The sequence below is a fragment of the Muscardinus avellanarius genome (assembly GCF_963383645.1).
Source record: "Muscardinus avellanarius genome assembly, chromosome: 4".
Lineage (NCBI taxonomy): Eukaryota > Metazoa > Chordata > Mammalia > Rodentia > Gliridae > Muscardinus > Muscardinus avellanarius.
In genome coordinates this window covers 99,630,101-99,655,589 of record NC_137789.1, presented here as the reverse complement: position 1 = coordinate 99,655,589, position 25,489 = coordinate 99,630,101, and the positions used below count along the sequence as shown (strand labels likewise).

The window sequence follows — 25,489 nt, the reverse complement described above, 5'->3', positions numbered from 1 at the left end:
TAGGATCTCCTGATGTCCATGAGCCAGTCTGCCTGTCTTGGTCCTCACGCTGCATCTTCTCCATTATCCCTATCCACCTCCCATGACTAGAGACCTTGAACACTGTCAGAGAAGCATCACTGCTTGCCAACTGATACCAAGATCCATGGCAGGTGTGCTGGTCCTATATGTTCTCAAACCCTCCATTGTTCTGGGTGTGTTGGCCTATGTCTATAGTCTTAAATACTCAAGAGCTTGAGACAGGAACATTTCTCAAGACCAGGAATTCAAGACCAGACTGGGCAACATAGTGATACCCTGTCTCAATAAAATAAAATAAAATAAAATAAAATAAAATAAAATAAAAAGCTGCCATTCCTCAAAGAGATGGAATCTCTGAGGTCTTAGAGAAGCAGGGGATGATGACTTGTCCCCAGTTCTTGGCCAGTTGGGCTCTGTTTCAGGACAGATTCTCAACGTTGTCCTAAGGATATGTCATCAATTCCTTCCTCCCTTGAAATGTACATCTGAAGGCTGCAGGCTGCACAAGTCACAGATGCCTGGCCTACCTCCACTTCCTGCTGTTTCCTATCTTCTGTTAAAAAGAAAAGGTTTCAGCCAGGCGTGGTGGCACATTTGTAATCCCAGCCCTTGGAAGGCTGAGACAGGAGGATCGCACAGGGTCAAAGCCAGGCTCAGCTACTTAGTGAGGTTCTCAGCAACTTAGTGAGACCCTGTTTCCAAATAAAGTATAAAATAAAATAGGTCTGGGAGTATAGCACAGAGGTAGAAAAGCCCCTGGGTTTTGAAAGAGAGAGAGAGAGAGAGAGAGAGAGAGAGAGAGAGAGAGAGAGAGAGGAGGTTTCTAGACCTAGTTATGGGTGGAGACATCCCAATACATCCCAAGGCTGCATTATTGAGGGGTCTTCTCCTTTTGGCTATGTGTTCTCATATGTGAGCCATAGTCAGTAATGCTTGGCTCTCAAGCTAAGAATGGCAGCTGTCTACTGAGCTGGCGTCAGTAGCTATACAGCCAGCACTAGGTGCTTTATATACAATAACTCTGTCCTCTTTGCAGCAACAAGTCTTTACACCCTATATTGATGAAAATGAGGCCCAAAGACTTAGTCTCTGGCCCAAAGTCACATGTCAGTAGTAGCATCCAAATTTAGACCCAGGGCTGTCAGACTGTAAAATAATTTTATTATTTCATATTATTAAAAAGTCTGAGCTCACCCACAGGGAAGAAAAAGTAGCCACAGATTCCCTTGAGTCACTATTAATGTTCCATGAGGCAAATGCTCCATTCTTGGTTCGGGAGTGGGAATCCCTGCTCATATGTTGTTCCTGCCCCCCCCACCCGCAGCTTTTTTCCTGGAGGCCTAACATCATACCAGCTTGTAGGTCTGGGCCTATCCCAATGTGACTGAGCAGAGAGCTCCTCACCCCACTATTCCCTGATGCAGTGGACTTGGCTGGTCCCACCTGTTGACAGAGTCTCCCCCAGTGCTGGCCACCTTTGCTGGTCCCTTCCCTTTGGCTGTATCCTCCTCCTCTGTCCCAGTATGGTGCCTGCTGGCTACTATGCCCTTTTGCTTTTCATGGCTAGTTCCATGATCAGTTTTGCCTTGCTTTAAGTTTTTGGACTTGGCCAGGAGCCCACCTCCCTCCCAGGGCACCTGAGCTTTCAGCCCAGAGATGTTCATGACTACCTACCCAGAGACAAACTGTTTTCCAAGCTTTCATGCCCTTGCCAGACCTCTCAATTCCTGCCTCTGCCAGGCTGCACTGGGGGCAATTATCTCTAGCCCTAGATCTTGTTCCTCTTCAAATGTCACTGCCTGGAAAAAAAAAAACCCAGTCCAAGCCCAGAATGAACTAAGATCAGGTAGACAAGTTTGCAAATGTATGCATGTATCTATGAGATACATGCAGGCAATTCAGGCAAAATTTCACAGCCTTCATCAGTCAAATCTGGGGGCAGGGATGGAAGCTCCCACTGAAGGAGGCGGAAGGCAGGCTGAGCTCAGCCATGGCTCAGAAAGACTGGTTTCATCAAGACAGTAACACTAATGTAAGCAGTGGCAGAAGATCAGCTTGTCTTTTGGTTAATAGATTTTATTTACCATTTACAAAAAAGGTTGATTGCATGCATGTTGTAAGAATGCTGTATTCCCTGTAGAGGGCAAACAAGATCCATCCCAGCCCTTTCTTGAAACATGGGCTAGAGAGCACCTGTCCAGCATGAGCTCCTGGCATGCTAGAGCCCACCCCTCACTTAATACTGTCTGGGTTGGGGATGCAGACGCCCTAGTAAGGACTCTGCACACTGGCACATCTGAGTAACACCTCGCAACACAGGCTCATACATCAAGAAACCACAAGTGAGGATAATCCGTTCACATGAAGTCACTGAGATTCTAGAGGGCTTTTTACTGAATGGAGAAAAATGCAAAGAGCGGTTCTATTTTTCTCTCTCTGTTACACATCTAGATTTTCTTAGAGGTTCCTTAAATAGGGCATAACTTCCATGTATTAACCAGAGAGGCTTTGCAGGACTTCTCACCTGGGGGAGATCATCAACATTGATAAGGTGTGCCCTGGCTAGAGGAAAATGCCCTTAGACGAGATCCTTACTCTCAACTTACTGTGTGACATTTGTCAAATCACTCCTCTTTTGAGGGCTCATTTCCCTTATTCAGCAAAACAAAGGCTTGGATTGGATGATACTGCCAGCAATGGTTCTCCCTGAAAGTGTCATGGAGTGAGTCAGGCGAGATTGGTGGGGGGTTGAGTCAGAGAGGGGCTAAGCTGTCATCCAGCTTTGGCTGCCAGGGACCAGTGGCAGCCCCCAACTCAAAACAGAGCCTCCTGAAAACACTCAGCAGAATACCCACAAGGCTCTAATACTTTCAGAGAACTGGCCTGCAGAGAAATACTTTGCATTATTCCACTTTGTACTTGGTTATACCTTCAGCACAACTATTTTCTTGGGGCTTGCTTTTTTCATTTGACAAGGAAGAAGATGATCAGGGAGTTTAAACAGCTGCCCTGAGGTTACACGATGTGAGCAGAGGAGCTGGATAAAAGTGAGAGTCTCCCCAGGTCTCAGCCCTGATATTCATCTACCATCTTGCACTGTCTCTTCAAGGAGGACTGGTGGGGGGGAGCTCTGTACAGAGGAATCCTTATACTCTTCTGGATGCCTCTAGAGCTCTCACCCTGGCTCCAGCTTCTGGGTCAGGACAGTCTTGGTTGGGGACACCTGTCCTCATCCTAGGCAAGGCCCTTCTTGCATCTCTATGTCCCTGGTCCCATGTGAACACAGCAGGGTTCTGCAATCTCACCTGGGTGCCAAGCCCCATTGTTAAAATGGTGTCAGGCACAGCCCTGCTGTGAATACAAGCTTTAAGTACATCTCTGCCAGCACTTGCCTACATCTGCTCTCTTTAGACAGGGTACACCTTCTTCTTCTATAGCTTCAGCTCTTAGAAATAGGCTTTAGGATCCAAACCTTTGGCCCTGCCTCATGTGGCCAGCTCCTGATGATGAGATCCCAGTGGGGCCTGAGGGACTGTGAGGTTTGGGATTAGTGAGTAGAAGATGCTAGGGCTAGCTCTTAGTACCTCGAAGCCTCTGAAGGATGAGGAGCTTGGAGCTGGGCCATGGGAACGTATTTGCCAACTGTATCCCCTAGCCTGAGAAATGTCTCGCCCCGGGGCCTGTCCAGAGCCCTGTATATGGAGGTTGCATCATTGCATGAAATGGGGGTGACTTTCACAAGCAAAGGGTGGGGAGCATGGTCAGAGAGGCAGGTGTTAAGGGAAAGGAGGGAGAGGCCACAGGACACACTCTAGAAGCGAGCCTTGCTGCCAACATTCTTCTTCTCAAACTTCTGTTTGAGCTCAGACACCAGAGTCGACTGGATGGGGCTTTCCACGACCTTGGGTTTGGGTGGCTGCTGGGGCTTCTGGGGGGTGAGGGATCCAGAGACTGTAGGCACCGTCCAGTGGGTGGCTGTGCTGGGCTCTGTGCTGGGGGGTGGAGGGAGAGCAGGAGCTCTGGGGGGCAAGGGTCCTTTTGTGTCACCATCATTGCCGTTCTTGCCAGGAGGATCCTCTTTGAGTATGAACTTGGTGGCGGCCTTGGCCCGCCTGAACTTGAGCCACTCGAAGCGGACAGTGTGGGGCGTGGGGCTGGGACGCTTGCGGAGCACGCGACGCACGGGCAGGACCTTGTTGGACTTCTTGTTGCGCCAGAAGGTGGCGGTGGAGATGAGGACAGTAATGGCCACGACGATGGCCATGATGCCGGCCAGCACACCCACGGCCTTCATGGGGTTGTCCTTGGTTTGCATCAGGAAGGCAGCCATAGGGCCTCGCGACAGCGTCTGGAAGAGAGCACCACCCACTGAATAAGCTGTTCCCACCTGATCCCTGGAGGATGGAGTGGGCTTTTGCGCCTAGGTTTAACTAAGGCATATAAGAAGTTAAACTAAATGATATAGAAGTGCTAACGCTATCTGCAATCCTAATTCTAAACTTATGTGAAACTTCTGCAATACACTGAAATTGAACACTTCTGCACATTGATATATCTACTAAAACACTTTTCTGAGCTTTTACCCATTGCTGCAACTAACGCCTATTAGAAGTTAATCTAAATGATATAGAAGTGCCAACGCTATCTGCAATCCTAATTCTAAACTTATGTGAAACTATTGCCATACACTGAAATTGAACAACTTTCACATATATATGACATGTAAAACACTTTTCCCAGTATTAGGGAGGCTGAGACTGGAGGATCGCGGTTCTCAGACAGCCTCAGCCACTTAGTGAGGCCCTCTGCAATTTCAAAATAAAGAATAAAAAATAGGGCAGGGGTTATATTTCGGAGGTTGAATGCCCCTGGGTTCCATCCCCAAACCTGCAAAAAAAAAAAAAAATTATTTCTACCTTTCAACACCCATGTGAAGAGGCATCATTGCTCCAAATGTATGGGAAAGGTAATAGAGGCTTAGCAAAGCCCAAAGACAAAACATTAATAAGTACTGAAACTAGAATTTCAATCTGATTCCCAAGGCTCTGGGTTTGATGGCACAGTTAGCCTTGGATGGCACTAAGTGTCTTTTGGAGGAAGCTGGGAGCTACTTCTCCCTCTGCCCATGTGGCAGAGATGCCTGGGCTCGCCCGCTGGCCCTTCTTTCTGACCATGGCTTTACACTCACCTCAGTGTCTGTGATGTCAATTTTGAGTAAGGCCGTGGTGCTGAAGGATGGGAAACCCCGGTCCTTGGCCTGCACCTGGAGGGACCATGTGCAGTCCTCGCTGGATGTGATGTTGTGCAGGGCATCCAGGGAGTGGATGGAATTCTTGAGCCGGATTTCTCCTGTATGTGTGTCAATGTCAAACACGTTGGCTGGCTCTGCATGAGTGATGGAATAGTCTACCAGATTGTTGGGTTCCTCTGCATCCTGGTCTGTGGCCTGAGCATATGGAGAGACAGACAGAGCTGAGCTTGGAGAAATACACCTGTACACACTGTGATAAATAACAATATAATATGGAGCTGAGGCGGGTGTGGTGGTGCATGCTTGTAATCCCAGCATTCGGGAGGCTGAGACCAGAGGATTATGGTTCGCGAACAGCCTCATCTACTTAGTGAGGCACTCCGTAACTTAGACCCTGTTTCAAAATAAAGAATAAAAATAGGGCAGGGGATGTGGCTCAGAGGTCAAATGCTCCTGGGTTCTATCCCCAGACCCACAAAAAAAAAAAAAAGAAAGAAAAAGAAAAAAAGTATGGAGCTCACTGAGTTCATAGAAAATGATCCTGAAGTTTTGGGAAAATATAGGACCAAGGTCTATGCTTGGTCCTATATGTGTATTATATAGTTCCATTCTCAGAGCAAATCTAGGAAGTAGGTATTGGTGAGTCCATACTATAGATGCAAAAATGGAAGCTTTTGGAAGGGTCTGGGGTGCATGCCTGTAATTTTAATATTTAGGAGGCTGAGATAGGAGGATTACAAGTTCAAAAACAGCCTCAGCAACATAGTGAGAGTCTCAGCAACCTAAAGATACCCTGTTTCAAAACAAAATATAAACTGGAGTGTAGTTCAGAGGTTGAATTCTTTGGTCTCAATCCCTAGTACCACCACAAAAAAGGGGAAGCTTATAGCCGGGTGTGGTGGCACATGCTTGTAATCCCCATGCTTAGGAGGTGGAGACAGGAGGATCGGGCAGGTTTGAAGCCAGCCACGGTGGCTTAAGAGACCCTGTTTCCAAATTAAAAAAAAAATATATATATGTATATATACATATATATATATGTATGTATATATGTGTGTGTATATATATGTGTGTGTGCATATATATGTGTGTGTATATATATATAATATACATATGATATATATATATATATGTATATGTATATATGTAGTAGGTCTGGGAGTGTAGCCTGGAGATTAAGGGCTTCCAGTACAACCAAATTAAAAAAAAAAAGAAGCTTATATACAAAGTGGCTTGTCACTTGTCTGAGGGTAGAGATATAAGGAGGGGAGCTGGGATTCAAATTCAAGTCTGTGGGGCTTCAAGAATTCATGCTTTTTTTTTTCCCACTGGGAAAGCACTGAAGCAGAGTGGGGAGTAGGAAAAGTTCTGAAGACAGGCTGCTCGGTGTGCAACTCAGGAAAGCCTGTCAGTTCATCTGAGCTTCAGGATTTTCATTAGTAATGCCTTCTTTCTCAGAGAAATTTTATTTATTTATTTACTTAGGATTGAAGTACACAGAGAGCTATATCTTTAGCCTACATTTCCAGGCCTGTTTTTTATTTTTATTTTGAAATAGGATTTCACTAAATTGCTGAGGTCTTGCTAAGTTGCTGAGGCTGGTCTCGAGCTTGCAATCTTCCTTTCTCAGCCTCCCAAGTACTGGGATTACAGGTATATGCCTAGCTCTCAGGACTTTTCTGAGCTGAAATGGAGATGAGGTTTATAAAGCATCTTAAAATACATTGCTTAGGGTGGGAATTCAATACATTTTAAATTGGATTCTTATATTCTTAGGGTCTCTCTCATTTGCTAGAACCAGACTTTTAGAGGAGCTTAGCTGCTTCTATAACCCACCTCAATTTTCACTGGGGTTCCCAGCACCATCGTCCTCTCCTGGACGCTCTTTCCAAATTGGGGGTAGTGATCATTGACATCCAGCAGAGTGACCAACACTTCAGCCAGGCTGTATTTGCCCTCCATGTCCTCTGCCTTCACATAAAAGTTGTATCTAGCAGTGGCCTCAGCATCCAGGGTGGCCCAGGGTTGGGTGTAGATGAGTCCAGTGGACTGATGAATCAGGAACCTGCCAGGCACAGAATCCAGGCACAGGTGTGCACCTGTACATGCATGCACACTCATGCACACAGGTGTACACATGCACGCACACCCATGCCTGTGATGATGTGGGGATGGCCACCTCCAGGAAGCAGCAGTGAGCTTCATGCAGCTCCTCTAATGTGTCACACCTGCTCCCGCCCCGTCTTTGCTGTCTGAGTGGGCAAGTGGATTCACAGCTCACCTACCTAAGTCAACTCACCCATCTCGCACAACCCATCTTTCTGTCTATCACAGTTCTTCCATCTACAAAGAACCATCCATCATGACTCATCCACCTATCACCATTCAAACATCAAGACTCACCCATCTATCAAGATCATCCATCTGGTACAACCCATCTATCTAACATGACTAATCTATCAAGACTCATCTACCTATCACAACTTACCCTTCTTACAAAACATGACTTATCTACCTATCACAATATATCCATCTATCATGACTCCTCCATCTATCACAACCAATCCCCTCTCATAGTTTATCCATCTATCAAGACCCATCCATCTATCAAGACTCATTCATCTAGAGCTATTGAGATTAACTACCTGATTTACAGTCCTTCCTTCTCCTATGGCCTGCTCCTTCTCTATGCCTCACCCTGCTTGCCTGATTCTGAAATACATGAGCCTAAATCCAGACTGTGACCATCCTGGCTACCTCATTGAGACTGTCCCCCCAGACCTCTGCCTCGGGCTCTCCACTGCTTCTCTCTATTCCTCACTCCCACTTTGCACCTCAGGAATGCTCACCTTCCCAATGCACTTTCCTATCCTTCTAGATCTTTCTTGCCTTTGGAATACCCTCCTCCACAGCCTCCCAAATCCGCTGCCTGAGGCTCTGTCTGGGGTTCTGGATTTACTTACAGGTCTGCTCCAGTCCCATAGATAGAGTATTTGACTTTGCCCCAGGGTCCTGTGTCTGGATCCACAGCCTGGAAGACAGAAAGCTCCCATTGGTACTAGCCCTGTTGTCATGTAGCTCCTATGGCTGAGGGCTGCTTTTAGTGGAAAAGCAAAGGAGCTTAGAATTTTCTCAGCTGGTGAAGAGTTGACAAGAAGGCTGTACGAAACCCTAATTTTTCTTCAGGGAGGTATGAAGCGATAGAGAACCAAAAGGTTTAGATCTGTAAAATGGATGTGTCCCATGCCTTGTGCTTGGGGTTTACACATAGGTCTTCAGTACAGACCAGGAAGATGTTCTAATCCCTATTGCATAGATAAAGAAACAGAAGAGGCTCAGAGAGGTCAAGAAGCTCATTCAAGGCCACTGCTAATGACTGTGTGCTTTGTGATTTGAACTGCGACCGGTATTTGTCTCATTTTGGAAGGCCCCAACTCAGTCCCAGGCCAGTCCCCAACGTACCGTGACAGCCACCACATTGGAGCCCCCTGGGGCATTCTCGGGGATCCTGGCAGTATAGTAGTGGGAGGTAAACTTGGGGACATTGTCATTGGTGTCCAGAAGCTGGATCACAATATCTGCTGTGGAACTGAACTTCTCTGGAGTGTTCACTTCAATGGCCAGGAGCTGGGGAGAGAAGGAAAACCAGAGGCTCATCTGGGTGGACAGTCGGTCTGCCAAGAGCCTTCTCCCCACCTGCCACCCCCCAGCACTCATGTGCCTCATCTCCAGTTCTTACTCTCAGCTGCCAGTCGGCTATTCCTGTCACATCTGCAGGGCCTCCTATCCCTTCTGGGCTGTCAGCGTAGCCTTTCCATCACTCCCATTTGTATTTGGGTCAGTTTCTTTAGTTCTACTGATCTGTATATTCTTTTCCAGTTCCAAGTTTCCTGACTACTCTTACACATTTATTTCTTCAGATAAAAACCAACATAAGCCTTCTTACCACCTCTCCTAAGGAAATTATATGTGAGAGTTAATCGGGGGTGATGCTGAATTCTTTAGTAACTTAAAGAGAAATCGCTTTTTTTTTTTTGGTGGTACTGGGGTTCCTGGAAGCTCTTCTACCTCCGGGCTACACTCCCAGACCTATTTTTATATTTTTTATTTGGAAACAGGGTCTCCTAAGCCAGCGCGCGGCTGGCTTCGAACCTGCGCGATCCTCCGGTCTCTACCTCCCAAGTGCGGGGATTACAAGCGTGCGCCACCACACCCGGCAGAAATCGCATTTTTAAAACCAGGTACAGCCCAGTGTGGTGGCGCACGCTTGTAATCCCAGCATTTGGGAAGCTGAGACCGGAGGATCGTGTTTTGTGGGCAGCCTTAGCTGAGGCCCTCCACAACTCAATGAGACCCTGTTTCAAAATAAAGAATAAAAAATTGGGCAGGGGGTGTGGCTCGGAGGTTGAATGCCCCTGGTTAAAAACAAAAACAAAAACAAAAACAAAACCCCCAAAACCAGGTACACCTTTGCATGTCTTGATTTCTTTATATCCCTTTGTGAAAATTTGCATTTTTGTCATCTAAATACCACCTATTTCTTGTTATGGTAATTCCTAGAAATTTTATCTGTTGGTTGTTATTGTAAAAAAATCCCTTGATTCTATTATATTTTCTTATTTTTATATGTAGTAAAACTGTTGGATTTGGGAGCACTAACAATCAACCATGTTAGTGATTTGTTGTATTTCTAAAAGCTTTTCAATCTCTCTTGGGTTTTCTAAGAAAATAACCACTTTCTTTATAAATAATGGTAATTTTGTGTTCTCCTTTCTAATGTTTGCAGCTTGTATTTCCTTTCTTTATCCATAAATAATGTTCTTCCAAAAGTCATGTTAAATAATGGTGATGATGTCAGAAATTCATGCTTTATTCTTGATTTCATAGAATGTTTTTAGTATCCCCCTTCCCACTTTTTTGCAGTACTGAGGATTTAACACAGGACCTCAAGTATGCTAAGCAAGCTCTACCCCAGCCTAATATTTCACTTTTAAACATGAAGCTGGCTATAGGTGTGTATAATTATGCATAATAATATTTACAGAATATTAATAAAGCATTTATGCTTTCTTTTTATTAACATACTATATGTTAATGTGTAATACACATTACATATATATATATATATATTTAAAATTTTGCATAATTACAAATGACATCAGAATTTTTTCCCCTCTTCTGCTAAGGTTGTTATCAGAATAGGTGCAAGATGGCAAAGTTCATGAGAAACTATCCTGATCATCAACAGTTTTTCTCTCTATGAACGCAGCATATTATATAACTAGTTTTCCTCTGACTTCCCATTCCTGGCATTTCTGGGGCTAGCTGTGGTTCAGAAGCTGGGAGGCTATGCACAATCTGCAGAAGGCTGTGTGCTAGCCTCTCTTCTCTCCCAACCCAACCCACCACCTTCCCTCCAAACCCCCTCAGCAGGAAGGGCTGAAAGTCAGGAAGGAAAAGAGTAGAAAAGGAAGGACAGGAATAAGGGTGCCACCAAGAATGAGTCAAGGTGCTGGAGTGAGCTCCTGAGACCCCCCCAACACACACATACACACACATACATACACACACACACACACACACACACACACACACACACACACACAGGCAGGGAAGAACACCACCTACCTTGAAAGTTAACACCTTGGACTTTTCAAAGTCAATGGCGGCTGAGTTTTCTACAATAATGGTGACTTGGGCTTCATTCAGGACTGTTTGGGGGACCACTCGAAAGATGCCTCCGGGTCCCACCAGCCGCAAGTTGAACTTGGCATTGGCTCCCTGAGCAATAGAGTTTGGAAAGAGGAGACAGGGAAGAGAAATGAGAACAGAAACCCAATGTATAGCTGCGAGAAGGGAGGAGGCACTGTGTGCTGCCCCTAACCCTGAAAGATGAGCAGTCATTCTTTCTAAAGACCAGCTGCCTGAAAATAAGAAAGACTTAGCAGGATGCGAGGATTAAACAATATTAACAAACACTTGGGCCCGGTCCTGTGCCCAGCATGGGAGGTGACAGGACACATTTACAAACACCTGCTTTGAGGGTCAGGCTGCAGAGGAGTTTTGTTTGACTGACTTGCTTTTTAATTGATTATGCATGCCTTCAGGCTAAGAAAATAGTCTTTTATATAATTTTTGGTACTAGGGATTGAATTCAGGGGCGTTCTACCTCTGAGTTTCACTTCCAGCCCTTTTTATTTTTTATTTTGAAACAGGGTCTAAGTTACTGAGGGTCTCCTTAAGTTGTGAAGGCTGTCTGCCAACCTGGGATCCATTTATCTCAGATTCTCAAGTATTGGAACTATAGGCGTGTACCACCATGCTAGGCTCAAACAGATAGCCTTTGATTGGCACTGTTCCTTTCCTCCATCCTGGTCACAACCTCTCGTTTCATTCATTTTGTGATCTGTTGGTCCCTGTTCCATTAGCTGTGACAGTTGCACAGACCCCATTAGTTTTGAGGGCGCGTGGGACCACGTACCTGGTCAGAGTCATTGACAGTGATCTTGAGGCCTCGCAGAATCTCCCCCTGAGGTGGGTGTTCATACATGGACAGCTCAAACCTGTTCTGGGGCCCGCTCTCTCCGTAAAATGTGGGTGGATGATTGTTGAGGTCCACGATCCGGATGGTGACAGGGACCACAGCCTGGGCAGCTGGGCTCCCTGCAGAGCTGACCTCTGTCACCTGGGGTGGGGAGAGGTGACTTTTGAACTCTTTTGAGTCTCAATGATCCTCCCCCCTGGTATCCATGCCCTGTGTAATCTCCTTCTCAAGTGAGACCTGGCCCAGTGGATAGCACTTCGTGGTTAGATCACGAGAGACTGTAACTCTAATCTTGCTAGCAGAATTTCCCTTGCTGGCTTGGATGAAACAGGCAGCTATGTTGGAGAAATTCATCTGACAAGAATTAATGGTGACTTCAGTCAACAGTCATAAAGGAACTGAATCATCCAATTACCATGTGATCTAGGAAGCTAGTTCTTTGCCAATTGAGCCTCCAGAAGAGACCACCACTCTTGGCCATAAACTGATTACATTCATGACAGACATCTTGAAACTAAGGACCAAGTCCTATTGAACCTAGGGCAGTTGATCTACACAAACAGCAACATAGGAATGTGTGTTGTTTCATGCCAATAGCTTTGGGGTAAATTTTTTTATGATGCATTTGATAACTAGTACAGGCTGCAAAGCTAGGGCTGCAGGTCCACAGGTACCTCTTGAACATGTGGCAAATATCCTTTTCCTCTTTCTGGAAGGATGTTCTAGTTATGTAAAGATGCTCTCCTGAAATGACCCTTCCTGGCTCCACTCCTCACACCCTGGCTGCTGTCCTAACCCCTCCCTTCTCAGGAGCCTGTGCTTGCTGTCTGCATTTCCTCCTCCCACTCAGTTCTCACCTGTCTCCCATTTAGATGCATCACGCTGACTTCTCTGACACTGCCACCTCTGCACCCTTCCAAGGGCTCTCTTCCCTTGGCGAATGTGACTTCACTCCTAGCAAGTTCTCCTTCACTCCTCTCATCCCTCCTGGCTCTCCTTTGACTGTACCTTTCCTCCTCTCCCTCACTTAGCCTCGGGTGCTTCTTTGGATGTAGGTCTGGCAGACAGCTCCTCTCTCCCCACAGTTACCTTCTGGGTGATCGCATTCCCCTTGGTGACTTTCACAGCTATGCAGACACTTCAAATCCCAAACCTTTATGCTCACGTAGGGACATTTCACCTTGAATGTCCTCAGATACCCAGACTCATAATTTCTCTGCTACTCCTGGTGGCATGGTGTCACTGCGGGCCTCATCCATCTCTGGCCCCTCACAGCCGGACAACTGCCATGTTCTGTGCGATCTGCCTGCTTCATATTTTGCAAATTGTCCCTTTCTGCCATCCCACCTCGTTACTTCCACAAGCGCTCTTCTTCTGAAACCTTGACTGAGTGTCTCTGCCTCCTATCCAGTTCCCTTCAAACCCAAGCAGAGATCAGAAGTCTTCAGTCCTTAGCTAGGAATGGTGCCAGGATCTCTGGGGTGCTCATAACACCCAGAGCCCTGGGGCTACCCCAGACACACTGACTTGCCATTCCTAAGAGAAGCTCCTGGGAATTTTTGTTGGCCATAGTTTCCAACTTGGAGAGTTCCACTGGTAAATGAGCAGCCAAAATGAGCTTTACAAGGTATAATGATAATTCTGCTCAAAACCTTTCAGGGGCTCTTTATTGCTTTTGGGCAGGGCCAGCTACATAATTGACAGGTCCATGGAAATATAAAAATTTAAAACTTCAAGACAACCACAGAGCATTAAGCCTAGTTTGGAGACCTTCAAACACAGTCTCTGTGTGACTGCACTGGTCACATCCCCTGCTCTAGGGAAAAAGCCATACCTCACATTAGGGCCTCGCTCCTTTGGCCCCAAGCCTGGGGTTCCCACTGTCCTCCTTCTGTAAGCTGCCCATGGACTCTGCTCCAGTCTCGCTCGACGACTCTTTGTTGATTCCTTACTATGTTACATGCTGCTGTTCCCAGCCTGGGATCCCTGTGCTTTTTTTGGCTTACAATACTTTCACTCCATCCCAGGAGTTTCTTCCATCCCAGGGGTTCTTCCATCTGTTGGAACCTACCTATGCTGGAGGCACTACTGCTCCTTCTGTGTTTTCGTGATTCTTGCTCATGAATCAATGTCTCCCTTCACTGTGAGCTTTGCATGATCTTCTGAAGCCTAATGTAGGTGCTCCCTAGCAACATTAAGCTAGTTCCTCCCAGACTGAGCCCTGGGGAGGGAGGAGGGCTTGGGCCCCATGGCCTCTGTAGTCTCTCAGGGCTGGAGAATGAGCAGGAAAGGCTATGATAAAGGGGGTTACCTGTACATGCAGCTCATACACCTCTCTCCGGAGCTGGGCAGGGCTCTGCAGAACCGAGATGGCTCCAGATGTCTCATTAATCTCAAAGGCTCCATCGCTCCCTGTCAGACACATCCCATGCAGTTCAGCACAGGGCCACAGGGGGGAGCAGAGGAGTTGTGCCACAGGCTCCTCAAGCATAACCTGGGGGAGGTCTCCTCCTGGAATGTGAGGCTGTTGCCATGTGTGCTTTGCCACTGAGGCAACTGGGTGGCAGAGGGGCTAAGTCACTTGACTAAGGGGATACACTGAGTGCAGATCTTGGACTTGAACTTGCTTCTGTTTGGCTCTCAGAGAGAACATACTGGGGATACATATGGTACAATTTGTGTCCCTTTTCATGCATATTACTGTGCCTGTGCGTGAGTGTGTGTGTGTGTGTGTGTGTGTGTGTGTGTGTGTGTGTGTGTGTGTGTGCAGGAGAAAGAATGCAAAAAAGGAATACAGAGAGAGGGAGATAAGGAAGAGGAGAGAGCAGGAGAGAAGGGAGGGAGGGAAGCAGGAGAGAGCAGAGGAAAGGGCCTGGAGAGGGAGTCTGGTGTGCAGGAGAGGGGCTGGAGCAGTGCCTGTAACTGGGTGGAAACTGCAATTGGGAGGGAGTGCATGAGGGCCTACGTGCCAGGAAGGAGCTGTGTGCGCTGGTGGGCATGCTCTTTCAGGCATGAGCTGCTGGAAGGCAAGTGGGTGGCAACCTGTCCTCGGGACAGGGCCTGGAGGCAGTGGTCTTGGGTGAGAGCTTGCAGACACGTGTGTGTGTCTGTGACCAGGCTCTAAAGGAGCCGATCTGGCCTCCTGAGAGCCAAAGAGCCCACCGCAGGGACACTGCAGTCGCTCAGTTGCTGCCCAGCTGCAGAAAGTGCATACTCTAGAGTCAGGAGACTCAGGTTGGAATCCCGCAGTAGGGACTTGGGTGCCTGTTAGCTTCTCTGGGCCTCAGTTTCTCATCCATAGGTAGGGCTGGTGCTTAGAAAATGGCATATCATCAGTGCATTAATTTATTCAATTATACACTCTAGGCCAAACAATTAAAAAGAATAAGAAAAATAAAGCAATATCATGAGGGTAGAAATGCTGCCGTTCATTGCCATCAATGAGCGTGTGTCCAGGGTGAAGGGGATGTGGATGGGCACAGCCTATCTTCCCTGTGGCTGGTAGAATGACACACCTGTCATCTTCTGGGAGGCCCAGCCCATCCCCACCACATCTGTCTTCTTAGTCTCACAGGTAGGGGAACCAGGGCCTTGAGAGGTGGGAGAACCTTGCTCTGGACACCAAGACAAAGTGGTAGCCCCAAAGCTGCCCGACTCACCGTTCACAAGGCTGTAGAGAATGTGGTTGGGTTTGCCCCGATCTCCATCCATGGCGACCACTGTCAGCACCTCCGAGCCCTTGAGGGGACAGGAGCAGCTGCCTGAGGCTGTTGGTGACCCTGGGGGACCCTGTTCCCTAGACACTGCCCCATCCCAGAGCAGTGGTGCTGCCTCCACCCAGGAAAAGAGCCAGGCCTCTGGGCATCCTGGTGAGTAACCCTGCTCTGCTCTGCTGGGATCTCTTGGTGCCCCTGGCCTCCCTCCCAGGGCTGGAGGGACAGCAGAGCTCACTGCCCCCTGGCCCATGGGGTCAGAGAATGGGCTGCCCAGAGCTCCTCAGCCTCCTAACTCTTGTGCCATTCTCAGCCTCGCTACTGCTTCTCAATCCAACCTCTCCTGCTTCCTTCATCTATAGCTTCCATTCCACCCTAGGTGCATGGGGAAAGAGGTCAGAAGGGCTGGCCACACGGTGCTTCAGATGTGAGGTCTTAGAATTTTATCCCAGGGCACCCAGAGTGTTGTTCAAAACATTTGACGGGCACAATTTGAGCTTGCCCTTTGCTTGAAGGACCTTTCTAAGCACCCTACTTGGGCTCCCTCCTCTGGCCTGTCCATCCAGGGCTGTGTCCTGGCCTGGCTAGCTGCACCCACCCCCTGAACCCTGCCCTGAGTCTTGACCCTCAGAACCTCTCTCTGCCTCAGCTCCTCAGTGGGAGGGGCTGGATCTCCCCAGGCCATCTCACAGACCCATTTAGGGCAGTGAGTCTCGATCTCTCCCTCCCTCTTTGCTTGTCTCCACCTCTAGGTGCTCAGTTTCTTCTTGTTTCATGATCAGAAAGAACTGGGAAAGGGGGAAGTGGTAGCTGGGAAAGAAATCCAATTCCATTAGGAGAGTTGTTGTTGCACCATGGCCAAGTGAGGTCTGGCTCTGGCCTGCTTTTTTTGTGTGTGTGTGGTGGTATTGGGGTTCCTGGAGCCCTTCTACCTCTGGGCTACACTCCCAGACCTATTTTATACTTTTTTTTTTTTTTTGAAACAGGGTCTCTTTAGCCAGCACAGCTAGCTTCGAACCTGCGCGATCCTCCTGTCTCCGCCAACCAACCATGGGGATTACAAGCATTAGCCGCCACTCCCGGAGCTCTGGCCTGCTTTTACCTGCAAGGAGCTCATGGTCTTGGCATACCCCAAGGAAGGACAAGCTCAAGGTGGGGTGTTCACTGCATACTGCAGGAGCAGAGAGGAGGTGTCCCCTGCTCCATCACAAACCAAATGTGGCAGGGAGAGCAGAGCCTGAGCTGAAGTGGGAGGAAGAGGTGCGTGGAGTGGGGTGGGGAAACAGGGTGCGGGGCACAGAGGCTGTGCCCTACAGGCCAGGCTGAGGAGTGGTGCTACTGAGGATTCACCAAGCGGCCAGAAGATAAGGAAGGGAGGTGAAACACCAGGGGCTGTAATTCCACTGAACCCGGAGGGAAGCAGAGTGGGTCCCCAGGCTGTAGGGCCGGGGCTGGGAAAGCACAAAGGAAACTTTGCCATCCACAGGAGGTATAAGAAAGGCCCCAAGGGAACCAAGCCTGTCAGCCCTGCCCCCTCTATCCCTCCCCACTTTCCAGGGTCCCACATTGGCAGCTGGGTGAATAAATTAAAAAATGCCTGGGGCAGCCTCAGCACCCAGTGGGTGCTCCACATGCTGCAGTGGGCTTCCTTGTTCCCTACTTTAGGAAGGCAAAGGAACTGGTTTCTGGCCCGAGCCTGGCCAAGTCCAGAGCATGTCTCTGTGGGAGAGGTGGCCCTGGCAGGGTGTGGATTCAGCAGTCCTCAGCATGTACTCCAGGAATCTCAAAGGACAGGTCAGGAGGCATAGGGAGGGTGCTGGGTAAGGGGCACAGCCACCCACCGGAAGGGTGTCCTCATACACGTAGCCATAGTAGGGTGTGCCCACGAAGACAGGGGCCATGTCCTGAACGTCCTCCACGTTGATGGTGACAGTGGTGGTGGCTGAGAACATCACGTCGGCCCCTCGAAGTTTGCCCCCACCATCCTGGGGAAGAATCAGGGACACAAAATAAAGACAGGCTCCAGAGTAGAGCAGATCCAGTGAGAATCCAGCTTCTTCCTGCCAGTTTATGTTCACTTCTGTGGTACTAGAGCTGATTCTCCCTCACAAGAGAGTTTGGAAAAACTAAACAAGATGATGCATGAAGGTTTGTAATTGGCGCCTGGAGTTATAGGTTCCTTTGGACACAGAATTACTTATCTTTCCAGGGATACCTTTTGGGCAAGTACCAGAGGAGGAAGTCAGAGTTAAGTTCCCACTCATAGGCAAGATCCCGGCCTCAGAGACCTCCTAGGGCATGCCTGGTGACTCTTTTCCTGAACGGGAAGTGTGTGTGGAGCCCCGCCCTGACAGACGAGCCGGCAGGTGGGATGTCTTGGGCCTCCTGGCTCAGGCTGTAGTGGGATAGATGGCCTGTCCTAATATGTGATCTGCAAAGGGCACAGTGATCTGCAGAAGGAACTGCTAGGTCTAGAATGATGGCTATTATTTTCAGGGGAAGAAATTTGGCCAATAAGCCCCTGCTGATTCCCTGCATCCTGACCTGGCCCTTTGGGAACCTGCAGAATGTAGTTAAGCTCCAGGGTGGGCAGATGAGAAAGTGAAGCCCAGGGAGGAGGGGTGGCTGGGGAGATAGAGGCACCTGAAGGCCAGCTTGTTGAGAACACAAGAGGCACATGAGTTTCGGCGCTATGGACATCTGGTCCTCCCTAGGTGACCTGGCCCATCAGTCTCCCCCAGAGGGGCATGTGGCCTCTCTAGCCCACAGATGCCAGCCTCTCTAGTAATAATATGTCCAGTTAGAAAAAAGGACTGACAGCAGCTGCCTCCATCCCACTGCCTACCCTGGGCGCCCACTGTGCCTTCCGCTCTCCAAACTGTCCCCTGCTTCATGGAATCTCACTGTGCACCAATCCAGAAAGAGCTAGGGAGAGACTGCATTGCCCCTGTTCATCCCTCTCTGTTACCTTGGCGACCACCGTGACAAAATGGGCCCGGGACTTCTCGTAGTCCAGAGTGGCTCCAGCTTGGAGACGCAGCACACCACTGTGGCGGTCCACGGAGAATTTGGAGGAGTGTAGGTTCTGTAAGAGTTGAAGAGCCACTGGACCTTTAGAAGGAGCTCAGGCTGGCCCAGGAGTGCCTTCTCTGCTACTTAAGGGGACTGCAGGGACCCTCATCTCAGGAACTCTGGCCTCAGGTTTGAGGCTGCAACCTGAGGGCACTCAGCCCTCTCGCCCCAAGGCCTGCTCCATGCTCTGCTCAGGCCTTTCTCTTCCACATTCTCAGACAAAACCAGGATGCCCCCCTCCCAATAGGGCCTTAGCCTCTCTCTCTTGAGCTGGATCTGGAGCCACCCTAGGTCAGAACCCTGTCAAAGTGCTCTGGCCTAGAAAGAGCTGGGGCTGGGGAGTCATGGTGAAGAAGAGAGACTTGGGGACCTTTAAACCACACCAGCTAAGTGGCTGCACACATCCCAGGCAGCACCTGCCATAGAGTGAGAGGGCAGTGGGACAGGGAGGCCGGCAGGAGCACCTGCCCCTGTGGGGTGCTCAGGGCTTTCCAGTTGGGGTGGGTTAGGCGCAGGTGCAAAGTGCTGTACTCGGAGCTTTATGCATGTTTAGTCCTTACAGGGATCCACTGAGGACAGGTTTTATACAGGAGGACACTGAGCTAGGAAAGTAGGTAACATGCTGAAGACATGAGTGCTGAGCGAGGGACCTCTTCTGTACCCGTGGAGTCCAGGGCATTTTTCCAGAACCTGTGGTTTTAGCCACCAAGCTCTACTGCTTGGAAAATCATGAGAGGCGGTGACCGGATGTGCAGAGCAGAGGGAACGGTATGGAAAGAGCAGCGTATGAGGGCTAATAGCTGCTCCCAGGGTACAGGGGAGGGCCTCTGTCTTTGCCAGGGTGGCACAGATGGTTCAGGACAGGGTCAGGCATCATAGCACTTGATGTGAGTGTTGCCTCTTCTGCTCTTTTTCCTATTGATGAGTTCAGGCCTGGTCAGATTTCTTCCATCCCATGGGAATGCAAAGTGCCCAGGCCTTCTCCTTGGAAGAGGCTGGGGAAGTAGAGGGTCCTGGGGTCCCCAGGAAGAGGGAAGGGGAACAGGCCAACTCAGAGGAAGCCAGCATGGGCCAGTCAAGGGAAAATACCTTCTGTCCTTTTCAGGTCCCTTGCCCATGAGTATACTCTTTGAGAACAGGAGAGGACCTGTCCTGAGAGCCCTGGTGATGAAGTTGGGAGTACATCCAGGGGTCCCCTGCAGCATTTTGTGTGTCCCTCCTTACCTGCAGGAAGTAGGTGACACTCCCTCCTGAGCCTGTGTCCTTGTCCACAGCATGGACCTTGAAGATGCTGCTCCCCGCAGGTATGTCCTGAGGAGCCACAGCCACAGGGAAGGGTCAAGGCATGGCACTGATGGGAACTGGAGGCATGGGGCAGGGAGTGGTGGGGTCAAGGGCTAAAGGGCTAAGGGTGACAAAGAGTTTGAGCAGCCTATGGGAGAGTGACAGCTGTGGAAGGAACCTATCAGACTGGATGTAGGATTGCCTGGGAGAGAAGGAGGGGGAAGATATGGCAAGGGGCTGGGCGATGCTCTCAAAGAGAGGGAAGAGCAAAAACCAAAACCCAAACAGATAAAGGGCTTAAATATAAAGCAGAAATTTCCAGCGAGGAAGTCATGGTTCATAAACATGGATATATTTAGGATCACCAGGGACCACATAAATACATTTTAAGCAAGAATGAACTAACTCTCTCCTACTTAATTAGCAAACATTTTAAACTTTGAGGATTTCTGGTGTTGGCAAGGGTTAGGGGAGGCAAACTCTCCTCTACTTGGCAGGGCAGGGTGCCAAAGCAGGTGATCATCTAGAAGTATTCACATTCTGCCTCGTAACCTCAAATCTTGGGTTCTACCTTAAAGAAATAATCTTTCTTTTTATGTTTTTTTTTTCCATGCTGGGGATCCAACCCAGAGTCTTGAGCATGCTAGGCCTTACCACTGAGCTATGCCTCCAGCTCTTTAAGGAATTAATCTTAATTAAAGAAAGAAAAAGTTATGCTCAGAGATTGATGTTTCTTATGACAGCAAAAATTTAAAGCTTAAATATCCAAGCATAAGGAAATGGTTTGGTAATGATAAAATGTTTCTTTGATGGAAGCTATTAAAGTGATATTTACTTAACTTTATAATGAATGAGGGAATGCTTATGGTAGAAATAAAATGAAAAAGAGGATACAGAAAGTATACCTTACTATAAATATAATTACATCAAACAAAAGAAAAAACAACCCTATACTTAAAAAAAAAAAAAGGACTGGAAGGAAATTAACCAAAATTTAACACAGTCTCACTCAAGTTGAAGGATTGAGGATGATATTTAAAATTAATTTTTCCTATTTTTCTATATATTCTATTTTTACAATAAACATGCATTTATTAGAACAAAACATTGTAAACAGGTTTTATTTAATTAAAAGGAATACATGAAACACTACAGGAGGATGCCCACCGAGATGAGGGCCCTCCTGGGAACAGTGAGTCAGCAAGGGGCTCTCCAGGCCCTGGTGCCCTGGGCCAGGTCACTAGGCAGCTCTGGGGGCAGGCCGGGGCTCAGTGGGAGTATCTTCCCTCTCAGGCTCCCCTACTCACCTCAGGAACCAGGACGACATAAGGCTCTTGGATGAACCTGGGCGCCTCGTCATTGGCATCCGTCACCAGGATCACAACTTTTTCTGCCACCTGAGAAGGGACAGAGGGGTCAGGAGCCGAGGCAATGAGACCATCTGGGGGATGAAAGGATGGTAGCCTCTAAAAGCCCAGGCATATATTCCTTCCCTTTCCTTCTCTCTTCCTTCCTTTATTCTTTCATCCACCTATGAAACAAAAAAATTATCAGGCAGCCTAAATGCCAAGCACTGTGTTCCACCGTGGAGGCAGAAGACAGTCTGCTGGTACATTATTTTACAGTGTCCCTGGTGGTTTAGACACAGGGCAAAGAGCAGCATATACCAGAGCCCAGAGATACCCTTCAGGGGGACAATGGTGGTATGCCAGGTCCTGCGAGCAGAGCCCTGTCCGGAACCACTGCAGGGTACCATGCCCCCCATGGCCTGTCTAAGAGCATCCAGAGGCCCTGAGAAGAGGCATCCAGCCAGGCAGTGATGGGCAGCAGGGGGAATCCTGGAGGACTGAGCATAAGGCCCTGAGCAGCTTTACCAGAGGAAGGAGGTAGAAAGGTGGGCCAGGAAGAAGAGGCGACCTGTGCATGGGCAAAGAGGAGTGAGCTCTGCAGTGAGTTCAGAGGACAGGAGGTTTCTGGCTAGATGGTCGGGTTGGTGGGTGGGGAGAGAAGCTGAGGGAGGCTGCTGGTGCTGGGCCTGGAGGTCTTAGGCTGTAGTATGCTGGGGGAGCTTAGATTTCATCCTTGGGGTGGCTGAACACAGCTGTGAGCATTTGGAGCAGGAGCGTGGAACAGTGAGGACTATCTCCTGCCACACTTTGGGGTGTCCAGGGAGCCCCAGGACCTTCTGCAGTAATCTGGGAAGCATGATGAGGACTAAGTGGTTGCTGTGGGGCAGAAGAGAGGGAGGATACCAGGGAGGCTCCTTGTTCAGCTCAGTTCACGGTAGGAGAGAGGGTAGATGAAGCGGAGCAGAGTTGAGCTTGCCGTCTCTGCCCTCCCCCTTCCTTCCATCCCCTCTGCTATGGGCACTTCGGGCAGCCTTTCTGGGTCCCAACCAGGGTTACAAGGGGGCCCTTGGTGGCCAGGGGAGGAACTGTGCAGACTCACCAGGTTCAGGCCGTCAGAAATGCTGATGATGGCTTCAATCTCATCCTCCCTCTGTGGAGCATAGGGACTTAGTGAGCATCTGGGAACCTCAGTGGACATTTCAGTGTCCATCCTCAGTGGACAACCTCAGTGTCCACCTCAGTGGACAGGCCACTGAGACCCTGAGGCTGGAGGAGCTTTCCCTGCCCTGGCAGGGAGACCTGGGTACATTGAGGGAGCCCTGGAGCAGTGCACCCAACGTGGCTCAAAACTGCCTCCTTATTTGGGGGCTGCAAGTGTCAGGGGTGCTCATAAAACCAGAGGGACGGTTGGGGCTTCAGCAGAAAATGCTCTTGTGCTGGAGCGAGGGGGAAGAGTTGTCTGGTGTGCTGGAGGAGGATTTTCTTTCTTCCCCTTATCTCTCTAGGCTTCTCTATGCGCCAGTGTTCTGCAGCGGGCCATGCCTGGGGTGTCTCAAGTGCTCCCCCACGACACAGTGGGACCTCTTTGAGGTCACTAGGTACCCATGAATGCCGTGGTGCTGTGCCCCATAGCAGTCCCTGAGGCCTCCTTGTCCCTTTCTCCACCCTGTCCTGTGGTGAGTAGATTCTGCCATTGATCCAGTTGTGTGGCCAACCAGCCTGCACAGAGGTCTCTAGAGTGGAAGGAGCCTGCGCACCTAGCACCCACAAGTTCAGAAGTGTGCAGGGGTTGAGGGAGGATTTGCCAAACTCTCTCAACTACTCTTTCTGGCTCCATCTGTTCTCTGAGTTTCCCATGGTTTACAGAATCTCTCCAAGGACAAGCTGAAAACCCCACTTTATGAGATTTCTTTCAGAAACCCCAAAGTGCAAATAGATTTCTCTTTAATTGAACGTGCTTAAAAGATTAGCAGGGCTGGCAGGGGAAGCCTCCTCAGTAATGGGTAGCAGCCCAGAGGCAGAGCTTCCGTGTAGGGTAGCACCCCTGGGTCCCCTGCCCTGTGGGGAGGGCCTAATACACACCAGTGTGCTCTAGAGGACCTGCCAGCCCACAGAGGTGTCTGCACGCCCAGCAGGCAGCAGCCCCAAGTCCCCTCCTCCGCTCCTCTCATACCTCTCTGTCCAGCTCTTCAACCAGGGTGATGTTTCCAAAATTGGGGTCCACGGAAAAGACGCTTCTAGTGCTGGGGTCAAAGCTGATGTGGTAGGAGACTGGTTCTCCCTCAGGGTCTGTCCCATTCAAGGTGTACACGTGAGAACCTGGATGAGAATTGGGATGCAACTGGTCCTGACTGCAGCAGTTGTTCACAATCAAGGATGTGACCATTAACTGAGCAGCGGCTATTCCACTGAGCACCACAGGAACCCGCCCCGAGCTGGGTGCTCCCAACTGGCCTCACCCTGCTGGCTGCTCCCCACTTCTTATCTTTAATCTTCACAGCTGCCAGGTGTCACTATCAGCCTCTTTCCAGATTGTAATCTGGAATACAGATTACAGAGGCAGTTCAGGTGTGCTGCCTAACTAAAGTGCAGATACTGGGTTCAGGACTGGGGCCTCCCTAGGATGGGAGAAGAAAGGGGAGAAGGGAGCAGCACTTCAAGGCAGGAGGGGTGCCCCAGGGTGCAGTGGTGCACCCGTCTCTGGAGTGGCTCTTCAGGGACTTCTGAAGGCAGAGGCCTATTCAGAAGCACTCAGGGTGAGGGAGAGGGGATGAGAATGGCTCCTTTTACACCTCTCCATCTCTCTGTATCTCAGCCAGTTAGAAGTTTGGTTCTTTTTAAAGCCTAGACAGCCTAGGCTCAGGGAGGTAAATATATTTGCTCAAGGTTGCACAGCCTCTAAGGAGCTGTGCATTAACTTCAAGTTGCAGGCTGCTGTCAGCCACCTGGGGCCATCGGTCTGCTGGCTCCCCTGCTGGTCTCCAGGACTGGCCCTGCTTGGGTCCCCAAGGCAGCGGTGACCTCCTTTCCTGCCATGCCCCTGGGGAATTCGGAGCACAAACAGTGAAGCTCCCAGGGGCACACACGGCCTGGGGGTTAGGTACCGCCCTTAGCTCTGAGCACCCCTGTGACCACAGGGCTGCCAGGCACCCTGCCCCGGGGGAGGCGCAGAGGGCCCATGCCAGGGCTACATACTCACCTAGAGGGGTGTCCTCCGGGAGACTGAACAAGGCCATGTTGCCATTAGTGCTGCCCACTCCGTTGTCAAAGAAGTGGGGGGCGAAGTTGGCTTGGACTAGGAAGAAAACGGACAGGTAAACAGACCCCAGACACCAGGAGAGAGCTTCGTAGTAGGCGGGGCATAGTCTGCTTCCCCAACTCCCCACAGGAGGGTCCCCACTGGGGCGGTGGAGAGGGTCCCCCACCCGCTCTACCTCCTGTGGGCTCGGACTCTGACCAAGCCCTCAGGGACACATACTATCTGGAGCGCTCTTGACCAGGTGGCCCCCATCCCACTCCATCAGCGCAGACTGGCCTTTCAGGGAGGGGCAGGGCCAGGCCAAGGTCACACTGCGGGACAGGACGCCCCCCCTTGCCCAGCGCAGACATCTGAAGAGCCGCGGAACCTCGGGAGAGCAGCTAGGGTCTGTCTTAGCCCCACACTACGGGGCTCCAGTGTCCCCAACTCTGGAAAAGCACCCGGGAGCGCCCTACTGCCGGATCCATCGGGCCAGGCAGCTGGAAGGATTTCCCCGGTTCCCGTCCCGTAGCCCGGGTCCTACTGTGGAAGTGGCCGGTCTAGGACCCGGGTCTGCCGCGCCCCTCTTCCCACGCCCTCTGGGCGGCGGGGGGCCCCAGGGATCACTCACCCAGGCAGAACTGCAGCAGGCCGAGGGCCAGGGCAACCGGCAGCCCGCGCCTCATGTCTCCGCGGGCAGGTAGCGGGCCTCGCCACCGCCAAGGTCCGGAGCCAGAGCACCGAGCATGCCCTGGGTGCGCGAGGAGAGAGCGGGCGACCGTGGGGGAGGTGCGGCGGCAGCGGCGGGAGGGGGCGCGGCGCGGGGGCGCCGGGCGGTGTGAGGGCGCTAAGCGGATGACTCCGCTGGGGATCTGTGTCGCTGGAGCGCTCCTGCCCGCCGCCGCGTGATGGGACCAATTAGTGGGTACCAAGCTGAGGGACTTGCTCCTAGCTGTGGACTGAGGGCGGGACAAAACTTCCCCTCCCTCCTACCAGGTCCCCTATGCCTGGAGCCAG

General features: G+C 50.0%; 1 protein-coding gene across 2 annotated transcripts; it reads right to left on the bottom strand.

Moving 5' to 3' along the window:
• Positions 1 to 3,832: 3,832 nt before the first annotated feature.
• CDHR1 (cadherin related family member 1) lies at positions 3,833 to 25,158 on the bottom strand (the record flags this gene model as incomplete). 2 transcript variants are annotated; one of them, XM_080694265.1, is made up of 17 exons in its annotated part: positions 3,833 to 4,441; positions 5,204 to 5,467; positions 7,109 to 7,337; positions 8,236 to 8,303; positions 8,735 to 8,899; positions 10,901 to 11,053; positions 11,754 to 11,957; positions 14,128 to 14,228; positions 15,476 to 15,554; positions 17,371 to 17,514; positions 18,498 to 18,614; positions 19,826 to 19,912; positions 21,193 to 21,282; positions 22,334 to 22,384; positions 23,408 to 23,553; positions 24,434 to 24,529; positions 25,104 to 25,158. In XM_080694265.1, 17 exons carry the CDS (start codon positions 25,156 to 25,158, stop codon positions 3,833 to 3,835), a joined length of 2,658 nt encoding a protein of 885 aa, XP_080550391.1. The 2 variants fall into 2 exon arrangements, with proteins under 2 accessions (XP_080550391.1, XP_080550392.1); XM_080694266.1 differs by having other exon boundaries at positions 3,833 to 4,369; positions 5,210 to 5,467.
• Between the last annotated feature and the right edge of the window lie 331 nt (positions 25,159 to 25,489).